Source organism: Phyllostomus discolor, chromosome 11 (assembly GCF_004126475.2).
Source record: "Phyllostomus discolor isolate MPI-MPIP mPhyDis1 chromosome 11, mPhyDis1.pri.v3, whole genome shotgun sequence".
Taxonomy (NCBI): Eukaryota; Metazoa; Chordata; class Mammalia; order Chiroptera; family Phyllostomidae; genus Phyllostomus; species Phyllostomus discolor.
In genome coordinates, this window is record NC_040913.2 from 77,743,459 (window position 1) to 77,758,095 (window position 14,637).

Consider the following 14,637-nt stretch of genomic DNA (forward strand, 5'->3'; position numbering starts at 1 on the left):
TCTTTCCTGATTTGCTTTCAGAGCAACCACAGTCACATTAAATATCAAAATCTTGGATGGCCTTGAATGTTAGGGTACGGAGTCTGGTCTTCAGTCCACAGGAAAAGGGGGAGCTACCAGAAAGACCACCAAGATCTGGGGGTGTGCTTTGGGATAAGAAATCTGAAAACTGCATGTAGAGTGCAACAAGGAACACTGAGGAGCAGGAAGGTCCATTAGGGGAGACTATAATAATCTGGGGTAAAAAATAATCAAGACTTCAATTAACAGAATTGGCATAAAAGAAGAAAACATTCAAGATGCCAAAGGGGACAATGCTATTAGAAAGACAGGATGTCACAGTATCACAAAAAAAGAAGTAAATACTTTCAAAAAGGAGACAGTGGTTAGGGGACAGTGTCACAGAGACTGGGGGTAGTATGGACTGAAAAGGATCAGAGGTTCTTGAGGTAGACAGTGATCTGACTGAGGAGACTCCAGCTGAGATGAAAGAGCCTTCAAGAGAAGGATTTCTCTTTGCAGAGGAAGGGAAGGGAAGTACAAGAGTATTCACTTCAGAGAAATCACCAGGACAGCGAGACCACTCAGAATGTGTTCAACACATTCTTGTTTTATTCTGAATATAGAACAGTCATCCAGTAGCAAATCTCACATTTAATCCGAGAGGCCCCCAAGAGGTAATATGAGGTTTCCTTAACCCAGAGAGGATCTTCTTTTCTTTTAATCCCTTTCTGAAAAAGAAAACGCTAATGATGTTCTTAAACTCTATTTGGCTAGATTTATGTTGTGTTTGTATTGGTAGAACAAAGATTATTTCCATTTTTCTGACCTAAAAACACATTTCATAACATGAAAATGATAAGCTTTTCACTGAGCAGACAGATAAGGGAATAAGGCTGAAAAGCTTCTTAGCATTCCTAATAAAATGCCTTCTAACAAAATAAACAGGAAACAGTACTAGTGACAGTTTCTTCAGCCATAAAATGGAAACGGCATGTGGCGTACTGTGCAGTTGTAAGGGTTAAACTAGCTCACCCGTGTAAAGCGCCCATGACAGTACTAGGCACACGCTAAAGGCTCAAGAGTGTTTATTATTAAGATGACTTGGAAAAATTCCCTGATACTCAAATTTTTCATACAATTAGTGAACTAGATAGAATTCAGATATGAGATTCATTTGATTCTGTGGTTTACCTGTCAGTTATTAAGAGTGTATGTCCTGTTCAAGCAACAGTATGGAGTATAAAAATATTAAAGGAATACGTTTCCTCAGAATTGACTTTCCTCTGTCCCTGCCTTGATTATATAACACCACAATTGACTTTAACCAAAGCTAGGTAGAATTTGATGTTAAATACACATTAGAAAGAAATAGTAAAAATATATTTATATATATATATATATATATATATATATATTTTTTTTTTTTTTTTAAGGAAACAGTTACCAAAATTTATCAACCATGAAATCCTTACCTTGTTGTTTGGACAAGAAACTGCTTCAGATCCTGAAGAATGTATCCTGTTTTTCGTCCAACTTCTAAATACAAGTTTGGTCTATCAAAACTAGTGCAGGTAATCTGAGGATTCTTCAAGTTTAAGCAATGTACAATGTCTTCCCGGATGGAGGAACTTGCAGTAGCAGTGAGGGCAACTATTGGAACCTGAATGAAGTACACCAATTTTTCAAAAAGGAGAGAGCACATTAATTCCTAAAAATTCTACCATCTTTTTGAAAATAAATAAAGAGACTGGAAGGCAATGACAGGAGAAACAGTGTTAAAAATGCAATTTTCAAATTACTTTTTTTAAGAAGAAAACCTTCCTGCTTATGTGTTTCTTGGCCTCTGAATACACTTACTTGTTTTAAAATCAGGAACCATTTAAATAATATACTAAATCCATTAGCTACTGGCCAAGATGGAGGCATAGGTAGATCACTTTGCCTCCTCACTCAAAGACGGGAAGGACCACGACAAACTCAAAACAAAAAACAGCCAAAACTGCCCGAAAATCCAACTGTACGGAAGTCTGACAACCAATTTAAAGAAGAAATATTCATCTAGACAGGTAGGAGGGCCGGAGATGGGGAGCCAGGGAAGGGAGGATACAGTGTGGTGGTGGCAAGGCGGCAGAAGCAGGGGTGGGTGGAACGGGCCATCCCGCAATCACGTGTGGCAGCTAAGAACCTGGAGGGACACCTGGGGAGCAAGCAATCCCTGCCCCAGGCCAGACCAGCCAGCCCAGAGTGCCAGCATGGGGAAAATAAAGCCTCATACCTTCTGGCCGTAAAAACCAGTGGGGGTTGGGATGGCAGAAGAAACTGCCTGTCTCTCAAGAGAGCCCATTTAAAGGGCCCACACAGTCCTAGAACACACCCAAACCCACCCACTCTGGGATTCAGCAGCAGGGCAGCAGCTAGAAGGGTGCCAGCCGCATACCGGAAGTGGGGGAAGTGACTAGAAACAGGGTGAGAGCAGAGCAGGCAGCATTGTCCCCTCTCCGACCCCTGCCCCCCACACAGCACCACAAAGCAGCAAAGCAGGTTTCCCCACCTTGGCAAATAACTAAGGTTCCACCCCTTACAACATAACAGCTGTGCCAAGACAGGGAGTCAAAGCAGCTCTGCCTAATACACAGAAGCAAACAAACATAGCGAGGCTGCCAAATTAAGGAGACAGAGAAATATGGCCTAAACAAAAGAAGAGATCAAAACTCCAGAAAAAGAACTAAGCAAAACAGAGATAGCAAACCTGTCATATGCAAAGTTCAAAACACTGGTGATAAGGGTACTCAGAGAACTCATTCAGTATAGCAAATGCATAAGGGAAAAAATGAAAGCTACGCTAAGTATAACAACAAAAAACCCACAGGGAACCAACAGTGAAGGGAAGGAAGCTGAAGTTTAAATCAACGGTTTGGAACAGAAAGAGGAAATAAAGAGTCAACCAGTAAGGAATGAAGAAACAAGAATTCAAAAAAGCAAGGAGAGAATAAGAAGACTCTGGGACAGCTCCAAATGTGCCAACATCGGGATCCTACAGGTGCCAGAAGGCAAAGAGGAAGAGCAAGAAATTGAAAACTTATTTGAAAATCTAATGAGAAAACTTCCCTAATTTGGTGAAGAAAACAGACATAGAAGTCCAAGAAGCACAGAGAGTCCCAAACAAGTTGTACGCAAAGAAGGCCACACCAAGATTCATCATAATTAAAATGCCAAAGGTTAAAGATAGAATCTTATTTTTTAAAGATTTTTATTTATTTATTTATTATTTTTAGAGACAGAGCAAGGGAGGGAAAAAAAGAGAGAGAAACATCAATTGTGGTTGTCTCTTGCACGTCCTCTACCAGGGGGTGGGGGCAACCTGGCCTGCAACCCAGGCATGTGCCCTAACTGGGAATCAAACTGGCAAACCCTTTGGTTCACAGGCCACACTCAATCCACTGAGCTACACCAGCTAGGGCTAAAGATAGAATCTTAAAAGCAAGAGAAAAGAAGAGAGTTACCTACAAAGGAGTTCCCATAAGACTAACAGCTGATCTATCAAAAGAAACTTCACAGGCAAGAAGGGACTGGGAAGAAGTATTCAAAGTGACTGAAAGCAAGGACCTAGAACCAAGATTGCTCTATCCAGCAAAGCTTTCATTTAGAATGGAAGGGTAGATAAAGTGCTTCCCAGACAAGGTAAAGCTAAAGGAGCTCATCATCACCAAGCCATTATTATATGAAATGTTAAAGGGACTTATTTAAGAAAAAGAAGAAGATCAAAACTATGAACAATAAAATGACAACAAACTTACAACTATCAACAACTTAATCTAAAAAAGCAAAACAAAACAAAATAAACAACTAGAACAGGAATAGAATCATAGAAATGGAGATCACATGGAAGTTATCAGCTGGGAAGAGGAAGGGGGAGAATGGGGGAAAAGGTACAAGGAGTAAGAAGCATAACTGGTAGGCACAAAATAGACGGGGGGATATAACAGTATAGGAAATGGAGAAGCCAGAGAACTTAGATGCAAAACTTACGGACACGAACTAAGAGTCAGGGGGTTAAGGAACTATCGGGCAGAAGAGGGCAAAGAGGAAAAATAAATTGGGACAACTGTAATAGCATAATCAATAAAATATACTTAAAATAAATAAATAAATAAATCCATTAGATTTCAAAATGTAAAGTCTACCTTGTCTTATTAAATAAAGACTACTTATTAGCTATCTACCTCTCCCTTTATTACTAACACTCATTATATTATTTATATATAATATTTTCACATTTATTACATTATTTTTGACATTCATTATAATATTTTTGACATCCATTGTATTATTTATAATCATGCTGATATAAATGGGAATATTGTTATGCCTTATTTTTTTTAAGGTCCTATTTATTTTATTTTTAGAGAGAGGGAAAGGGAGGTAGAAAGAGAGGGAAAGGAACATCAATATCAGAGAGAAACATCTATCAGTTACCTCTTGCAAGCAGTGGAACCAGGGATTGAACCTGCAACCCAGGCATATGCCCTGACCCGGAATCAAACCAGTGACCTTTTGCTTTGCAGGATGATGCCCAACCAACTGAGACACACCAGCCAGGGCTTGCTATCTATGTCTTGTTTTTTTATTAATTTATAATTCACAAATTATAAACTGTTTCATTCACTGAAAATCTAACCATACAAAGCAATGAGGTTGTTTTTTTTGTTGTTGTTGTCTCTGATTAAATAATTGGTTAATGGCTTCTCAGACCTAAAAGGAAAGCTCTCAATGACCTGAATAACCTCTCTCCAGTTTTGCTAAGTTAATCATGCTATACTATAAATAAGAAAAATGCATAAAATGAAACATCTATTATTAATCGATTCCTTGAACAACCTAGTCATGTTCTATTTTCAGGCTAGCAAAGACTTTTTGACTGGATTAGCACCCAAAACAAGAGGCACAGCATGTACCAGGAAAAATATGAACGTGTAATCTTTCAGAAATCCGAAAGTAGGATAACAACATATATTCCAAAAACCTAGACTTAACATTTTGTCCCTATTATAGTAGGGAGTTATAATCCACTACACTATTACTTCATAATCAGAAAAAATGAACTAAGTCTAAAAGTTGTTCCTAAATCATTAGCTATTATAATTCTAATACAACTTTCTTAAAATATTCTTTTTCACCCACTACAAATACAGTAAACAATATCATCATAAAATAGCCCATAGATACACTTCATCTGCCTCAAAATTCAGTTAAGCAATTCTCTTGTAAGTGAAAATTTATGTGCAATTTGTAAAAAAGCACTTATAGACTTTGAAAAACAATGTATTAAAAACTATAAACTACTTCTACAATCAATATTGCTTTACTGAAAAATTACCTCAAAGCTCATGTAAAAAGTATCAAGTTTTGCAGTAGTTTTTCTTCTTTTAAGATTTTATTTATTTATTTGTAGAGGAGGAGGGGGAAAAAGGGAGAGAAACATCAATGTGTGGTTGCCTCTCACGTGCCCTCCAGTGGGGACCTGGCCCACAACTCAGGCATGTGGCCTGACTGGGAATCGAACCAGTGACCCCTTGCTTCATGTGCCATTACTCAGTCCACTAAGCCACACCAGCCAGGGCTGGTAGCAGTTTTTTTAAACAGCAAAAAATGACCCTGTGCGGGTGGCTCAGTCGGTCAGAGCCTCGTTCCCGCACACCAAGGCTGCAGATTCAGTCCCCGGTTGGGGCCCATCCAGGAATCAACCAATGAGTGCATGAATAAGTGGGACAACAAATCAATGTTTCTGTCTCAAATCAATAAATAAGATTTTTGTAAATTTTAAATGTATCAAAATCAATTTGACCAGGTTATTGGCATTTTTGCATTCTTGATCCTGAAATTTTGTCAAATTATTGAAGAATGATAACTCCCAAATTAATTTCATTGATTTCTGGCTTACAATCAGACAGTTCTCTGAATTTGGAGAGTGCATGCCTAACAACTTAGAGATGAATAGGTCAATTTATTAAATAGTTTTTCTATGTATCATTTGATACATGTATCAAATATATATATACTTGATTCATATATCAAATATATTAAGAGAAGTTTAAGAGAAAAGAGAAGTTTAAATATTAAGTATTCTTAGGACATGCACATTCCCACCCTACATAACAACAAAGCATTTTTGTCAATTTAAGTACTTTATGGAAACAATTTATAAGTGCAGTAATAAAATACTTGCTGTTTAACTGCATATGCAGATAAAGAAAGAAGTTTTCAGAATAAAAAAACTGTAAGAAAAAAGGGTTTGGTTTGTTTCCGAGTAACACATACATGAGTGGGTGGGTAATGCACTTCTGAAAATGAGAAAATATGCATGAAACACGACACCTCTTGAAGAAGTTAATAGAAAAACCAGGCAAAATAGCAGCACATTGGTGAAAAAACTCTGGCTTAGAATCAGTTGTCTGAGTTCAAATCCTGCCTGTGCCACTAACCAGATGGGAGATTTCCAGCTGCTTGTTTCAGTATCTGACCTTTGGTTTCATCATCTATAAAATGGCTACAAATAATCGCAACAATCTCATAAAGTTATTGTGGAGACCAAATGAGATAAAACACATTATGTGCTAAACATAATGCATAGTACTCGGTAAGCACTCACAAAGTTTCAGCTATTACTGTTATTGCAACGACTGTAAAGAATTCTGTACAAACTCCATGGGCACTACTCCCAGATTTACCACTGACTTTGGCAGGGGCTACATTTCCTAGCCTCAGTTTTTCCATCAAAGTATGAGACAGACTGAGGCCAGTGTGGCTCAGCTGGGAGGAGTGTCATCCTGTAACTGAAAGGTTGCAGGTTTGATTCCCAGTCAGCGCACATACCTAGTTTGCAGGTTCACTCCCTATTCCAGGCACGTACAGGAGGCACCCAATAGATGCTTCTATCTCCCATCAATGTTTCTCTCTCTCCCCTCCTCTCTCTCTAAAAAGCAATAAAAAATGTCCTTGGGTGAAGATAAAAATGTATATGAGACAGAGAGTGCTGCATGATGTTAGACTCTCTTCTAACAAAAATTCTCACGTTGCCACTAGAAACTTCCTATTCAAGTGACATGCTAACAGTGAAAAAAATCACTACAAATTCAGTCTTTATGAATTCAGTCTTTTGTGTACAACATTCTAGAAAGTCACAGTTAAGAATGTTGCTTCCTCAAATAGTAAATGGAACAATGTAATAGAATATATGAAACTTAAGGAAACAATAGTTATTTACTTTCACTTCAGAAATGAATAGAATCTTTTCTCTTAGAAGCATGTTGTGCTGTACAACACTTAAAATTTATAAACTAGGGTGAAGCTTAAAAGTAACATTCAGGTTGCTTATGAGAAAGGCAATCATGCATCCTAGTTTGCTGGGACACTCCCAGTTTCTCCTGTCGTCATGACACTATTAACAGCTTACACCCTTTCATTGTCAAAAGTGAACTGGTTTGGATGATAAATTCTACTGTTGCCTACTGTCACCTATATCAAGTTCTTAACTCATACAAAGCTGATACTTGTAGCTGGCAAAAACGTGTTTCCTTGGTAATAAGTGTCAAGCATTGTTAAAACAAGTAATAAATTATAAATTAATCTGGGATTATATTTAGGAATGGCAGTCATATACTTCAATGGTGCAGAACCTATAGATTCAGAGAATTATAAGTCTTCCATCTGCTTCTGAGTTTGGGTCACCTTGCTAATTCTAACTCTGTACTCCATGACACCAGGCTTCATTTATTCATTCATTCACTCATTCCAATTAGTTAGTGGGTGTGTCCTATACACTGATCTGTGTGAAAGGCCTGGGGAGAAAGTAACAAAAAAAACCCAACATGTCTGACAGATCTCATAATTCCTCCTACTTGAATTTTATAGAATTTTGAAAATGACGTAAAACTTTCTGCCTGGCTTCTCTTTCTTGAGACTCATTTTATCTGGCTCTGTCCAAATTGGAATCGAGTGCCAAACAGGTTAGTGATTCCTCTGCCATTTTTGAACTTTACTGAAACAATGTGGTGTGAAGCACTGCAGGTTCACACCAGCTGTCCCACTGCAATAGCAACAGGTGGCAGAAAAAAGACACTGAGAACAGCGAAGAAAACGCCAGTCTCACAGTCGCCGAGCGGCATTTCCCACCACTTAGCTAATAACAAGGAACAGGAATAGAGGACTCAATGGCATGGACAGTGGCATGGGGACTGACTGGGGGGCGGGGCCAGGCAGGGGACGGTAATGAGGGAAAAGGTGGGACAACTGTAATAGAATAAAAATAAAGAAATAATAATAAGATAGAAAGGGTTCATGAAAACACTAGGGAAAAAGATTTTCTCAGCTGCCACTTCACAAACACTCTGTGCTAAAATGAATCATCTCAAGAAATGAAAAGGATCCAGTGGAGTCCAAAGCCAGACATGGTAAAAGACTTAATTCAACACTAAACGTGGTTAAGATTGCAAAGAATAGTCAAAACTCCTCTAATACTCCTGTAGAATCCTTCTGGAATCAAAGGCCTAGGAAAGGATTACAGAGAGCAATCTTCCTAGTTTCCAAAAGCTTACTTTAAAACCATTCTAAATTAATGCAAAGCAGTCAAGGTACCTGAGCCTTGTGACTTTCACCAAAGCTCTTCTTTTTCTGTTATTACATGCACTATTAACAGAATTTATCTTTCTATATTATTTGTACTGTTCCATGTACCACTTATTGTTTGGCACTATTGCTTTTATTTTTACATGTATGAATTTAAACTCCTTTACTGGGCTATGAGCTACTTTAGGGCAGAAACTATGTTTTATATTGCAAATTATTTGCTTTAGAAACCAGCAGCATCCCACTGTGTAGCTACTGCCCAACCCCACTGCTCAGAGCACCTGTGAAAGAGTTACTTCCTGATTCTCAGCTTTCTCATCCAATTCATCTACTCATGTAACCAACTGTTTATGGGGCACCACTATGTGCCAGGCACTGTTCTAGATTTGTAAACCCAATCCATCAAAAACTCCTCCCCACAAAGAATATTCTAGTGCAGACCTAAAGACAACAGACAAAATGAATGTCAGAGGCGAGGTTAATTTGAACTTTCTCACAAAATAGTGTTTCCTCAAAGACTGGAGCGAGGAGGGGATCACACCACGTGAAATGCCTGGTGAAGAGTATTCAGGGACAGGGAAGAGCAGGAACAAAGCCCAAACACAGGAGGCATGCCTGGCACGTTTGAAAATATCAAGGAAAACAGGGTGGCTGGGAACTGGCACGTTAGGAGACAAATACCAGAGGGTGGGGTCACAGACACTGAACTTGGCAGAGCTTACCGACGGGAATGCTGCCTTCAAGGAGCCCAAAGCCCTGAACGAATTTCTAAAGTCATGTCCCCACTCGGAAATACAGTGAGCCTCGTCCACAGCAATCAGTGTGATTCCTATAAGAAAAGAAAAGAAAGAAATGGGGACAATAAATTAAAGTTCAAAAACAAAGGATATCTTCATCTAAATCAACATAGCCTTCTTCACTTAGAATATATAAATATCACAGAAAAAATACATGATTGAATCAAACCAATATTTGGTAAATGTGAAAATACAAGCATAAGTAACATCAGCTAACATGAAAAATCACTATTGAGAAGAAGAGAAATAAACAGATTAAAACTATATGGACAAAAGAAGGAAGCATTTATATATTATTCAAATGCGTATTTATTGGATTTCAGCTTTCATCATTATTCCTCAGAGAAATGAAGTACTCACTACCACCTGTCCTCCATACTATCCCTTGTGAACCGTCTATAATGACAATGCCCTGAGAAACAGAGCTGTTCTCTTTCTCTTTGGTGATACTTCTACTTCTCTCATTGATTACCCTTCAAGAGGCAGAACCAGCACATTTCCAGTGAGGTTAAGTGCATGACTACCCACGCCTGCTCCCACATCGCATGACAAAGCGGACCGCTGAGACACAAGTGCGGACACTCAGGGTGCCATCCACGTCCTCCAGTGCACGACGGTAAGGGAAGGACCACCTTTCATTATGTACAAAGTAGGTAAGAAGGAGTATAATTTGTTCTTTCTTCCCCTCTTGACCCCTCCACTCTGCCCCCACGCCACACACCCACAGTGAAACAGAATCAATAGTGTAAGGAATGCATTTCAGAAAAGGGCTTTATTGTGTAACCATCCACTACAATGTCTTCAGATATTTCAGAGCAACAGCAATAGTGCCTTTACCCTCAGTTACCAAATTAATATTTAAGACAAAAATAATCTGTCCCTTCAGTAGGAATAATCATTACTTGATATTTATCTGAGTGTTAGTAACAAACGTCCCACCACGAGCCGAGATTAAAAAGATGTGCTCCGGAGTCGGACGCCCTAGACGCAGAACGTGGCTCCGCCACTGAGCATTTCTGTCACCTGAAGCAAGGGGTCTCCGCTTCCCACAAGTACAAGTAGATAACAGCCCTAAATTTATTGTATTAGTTACTCTGAAAATTAAATTAGATCACTCTCACATAAAATACTCTGACAGGGCCTGGCATGAAAGATATCTCAATAAAAAAAATTACTACTATTATTATATTGTTATTAAATGCCTACTATGATCCAACCACTTTTCTAGGAATAATAGTAAGATGAATAAAATGCAATTCATGACCTTGAAGAGCTCATAATTCTAAAAAAAGAGACTGACATGCAAATAAACAATTACAATTTATTGAGATTACTGACTATAATAAAGCTGAAGGAGAAGGCAAAAAAGAAACCTACTAACTATGAGCAAAGTGGGGGATTAGCATCAAAATTCTCTGGTTCATACTGAGGGGCTGGAAAGATTCAATGTTACCACTGTACTTATTTTGGCTTTAGAAACTAAACAATACAGATTTTAAATTAAATACGTTAAAACAAAGATGGTGGCTCCTCCTTTATTTTACAACCTTCCTTAAAATCACAGGTTTCACTAACTAACTTCGAATGAAGCAGATCTCTGTCCCTCACAATGAGTTCAGACAAGCTTTTGCCAACATTCACTTTAAATGTGCAAGTCCAAGTGCCTGGCCTGACCAGGTCTGACACCGTTTCACTGTGGCACACTTGTCACTCAAGCCTGATTTCCAAGGTGAAAAGACAATTACAAGTGTGTTTGGTTTTAAGGAGTCTCCATATAAATTATGTTTGTTGCTTCTGTTATAAATCTATACTACCTAAATAATGTAACATGTATCATAAAAACTAAAAACTAGCCCTGGCTGGCGTAGCTCAGTGGATTGAGCGCGGGCTGGGAACCAAAGTGTCCCAGGTTCGATTCCCAGCCAGGGTACATTCCTGGGTTGCAGGCCATAACCCCCAGCAACCGCACATTGACGCCTCTCTCTCTCTCTCTCTCTCTCTCTCTCTCTCTCTCTCTCTCTCTCTCCCCTTTCTTCCCTAAAAATAAATAAATAAAATCTTTAAAAAAAAAAAAAAAAAAACTAAAAACTGATTAGCTAAATGTCAGATTACTATACAAATAAAAGAGTATATTCACTTTTACAAGCATTTTACAATTTCCTGCAAACAAAAGCAATAAAAATTTTCAAAAAGAATGTCTCCTTCTTTCACCAGTCAACCAAAAAGAACATTTTCATCCATCATATGCAGAGTATTCCTCTGCAATGCTTGCAACATTCATAATTTAATCCATTACAGAAAATAAAAATAGAGAATCAGAACTACCTGTCAAAGGATCTAAGTACAGATGTAAGCTATTATTAACTCTACCATAAGCACAGACGTAAGCTAGTTATTATCTCTATCACAGAAACAAAGAAAACACTAAAAGAGAGCACAACACATCCAGACCACTATGGAAACAGACCCTAGCTTTTAGAATAAAACCAGGCAATCTGCATCTCTAAGGTAGTTAGGCTTAATATAAAGTAAAATGTTCACAAAAACTTCATACAACCTAATAAGAGACACAACCAATTTGTTTCCCAAAAATATAGTATTCCAAAATGGGAGTTTAATATCTGAGGAATGTGCTTTTTTTTTAGGATTTTATTTATTTATTTTTGGAGAGGAAGGGAGGGAGGAAGAAAGGGAGAGAAACATCAACATGTGGTTACCTCTCACGTGGCCCCCACTAGGGACCTGGCCCACAACCCAGGCATGTGCCCTGACTGGGAATTGAACCTGTGACCCTTTGGTTTGCAGCCCACACTCAATCCACTGAGCTACGCCAGCCAGGAAGAATGTGTTCTTTGACAATATATTTAATCAAATGTTAATTTCTGCCCTAATTCTTTTGTTAGTATTTAACACATACTAAAAGGATATAAATTTGTTTTCATTATACTGTTAATTAAATTGTTAAATGTTTTCCTAGAGTTATGTGCAAGTAACCATTAAATGAGATACTGCAATGTTAAAAAAAAAACTTTGCTATGTGCAATTATTTTAACAGATAATGATACAACAAGATTACATAATATTGGTTGGTTCAACTGAAATATGTGCATTTGCAACAAGCCTGGATAGAAACTCTTGGGCATCTGAGCCTAACCATCAAGAAGGAAATAACAGACAAAATTTTTTTAAGTACAAAAAGAACAATGTCAGCTTTTGACTAAATCTGTATTTAAATTTCCTGGAGCAAAAACTCTAACTCATCTCTAATTTGGTAAAATAATCATACTCATTGGTGGCAAATAATCAAAGGTCCTGTGTCTTCCAGCCTTGAGGACACACCAGAATCACCTCCAAAAAACCCGAGATGCCAAGGCACCATCCCTGGGCATTAAATCAGAACCTTCAAGGCTGAAAGATGCTGTATTTTCTAAAGTTTGAAAGGCGAGTCTCTTGAACAACAAGGGTAGAGAACCACTACATGGATTTAATTTAGATTCAACATATATTTTTTTAAAAAAGAAAACTATAATTTCATGAAATCTAAGACTGAACAGTTTTCAACAATACATTTAAATGCCGACTATGTGCCAAGCACTGCACTAGGGAAATGAATAAGAATTGTATTTTTTCCCAAAAAAAGGTTCTAGTGTAGAAGAAAACATATATAAACAGGTAATTATAACACAGCAGCCTAATTTCTATGGCAGAAGGAATTACAGGCTTCTTCTATGGGATAAGACAGGAGAGACACCCAGTCGGAGAATCAGAGGTTTCCTGGAAGAATTAATGTTTGAAATAAACTTTAACAGAAGTGAAATCCAGGATCGTCCACAAGTTCAACTTTAAAGGATAACTCAGTTCAGTAAATTCTTACAAGGATCCTGTGGTACCACTTACCCACCATAGCCTCAAGTTCCTGGAGGAAGCACAAGTTACCCGAACAGAATTCCGGAGTTAAGTACACGATCCGGTATTTGCCTCTATACAAACAAAACAAACGAAAAAGAAACAGGAGAGGAAATGTACTACAATAAAGAAAACAATAACCCAATGAATTACAACTTAAAACCATAATACCTGATACATGTTTTAAAAACACATTATGCTAATTACTAAAAACTACATGAATACTGATGTGTACATACTCATATTCACATATGCTGTTCTTTGATTTCACTTCAGCATGTGAACATAAAAACTGGCAATGCCTGTCAGGGAGTGCTGAGCGTTAAGGTGACGGCAGAAGCTTGGTTCTGGTTTCTAGCAGTCCAGCCCAAAATCACAGTGCCTGAGTTACAGGATCAAGCCTGTAGTAAACCTTTTGTGTGTTAGCGATGCACCCACACACCACCCTCCTTCTGGAGAACTATAGCCCGTGTTCACACCCTTCCCCACGGTGAAACCCACGGCACACATGCTTCTCTACGCATTCTGTTCTCTTGCCCACATCCTCTTGGGCCAGGGTTAAACACAGTATGAAAATCAAGTCAATGGGTCTCTGTTCTAGAATTTGGGGGTCTGATCAAGAATCAACCAACCAGTCAGTCTCTGCAAGTGGCAAGACCTAAAATGTGTAAAAAAAGGAGTGGCAAAGCAATCTTCTATTTTGTGACTAAAAAAAGCTAAGAATGTTTATCTCCTCAGAGAAAACAATGAATAAAACACATAGAGGTTATAGATAAAAAAAAGAAACTACTCTAAAAAAAATCTGGCAGTTTCTTAAAAAGTTAACATAGAATTACAATATGGTCCAGCAATTCCTCTCTAGGCTTATACACAAAAGCACTGAAAACATATGTTCATTTAAAAACTTGTATGTAAATGTTCTAAGTACTATTATGTTCATAACAGCCCAAAAGTGGAAACAACCTAAATGTACATCACTGATGAACGGATAAATAAAATATGGTATTTCTATTAAATAGAATCATTCATCCATAGTAAGAAATGAAGTGCTGATAATACTGTGCTAAGTGAAAGCAGCCAGACACAAAAAGCCACACACTGTGGAAGTCCATTCATGTGAGATGTCCAGAATAGGCAAATCACAGAGACAGAAACTAGATTGGCTGTTAAATGGGGTGGGGGAGGGAACTATGGGAACTGACTGCTTAATGGATATGGAGGTTTGGGGGACTGAGGAAAATGTTCTGGAGTTAGTAATGACAGTTGCACAACATTCTGAATGTGCTAAAAGCCAAGGAACTGTACC

The 14,637-nt window shown here is 38.1% G+C and overlaps 1 protein-coding gene across 11 annotated transcripts in view; it reads right to left on the bottom strand.

Moving 5' to 3' along the window:
• WRN (WRN RecQ like helicase) overlaps window positions 1–14,637 on the bottom strand; it is a 126,872-nt gene that overhangs the window by 51,149 nt on the left and 61,086 nt on the right. For all 11 annotated transcript variants that reach the window (XM_028526900.2, XM_028526899.2, XM_036011642.1 and 8 more), the window contains 3 exons: window positions 13,323–13,405; window positions 9,351–9,457; window positions 1,476–1,663 (listed from right to left, as the gene is read on the bottom strand). In XM_028526900.2, the coding sequence (XP_028382701.1) occupies window positions 1,476–1,663; window positions 9,351–9,457; window positions 13,323–13,405 (378 nt within the window). The remainder of the gene's footprint in view (window positions 1–1,475; window positions 1,664–9,350; window positions 9,458–13,322; window positions 13,406–14,637) is intronic.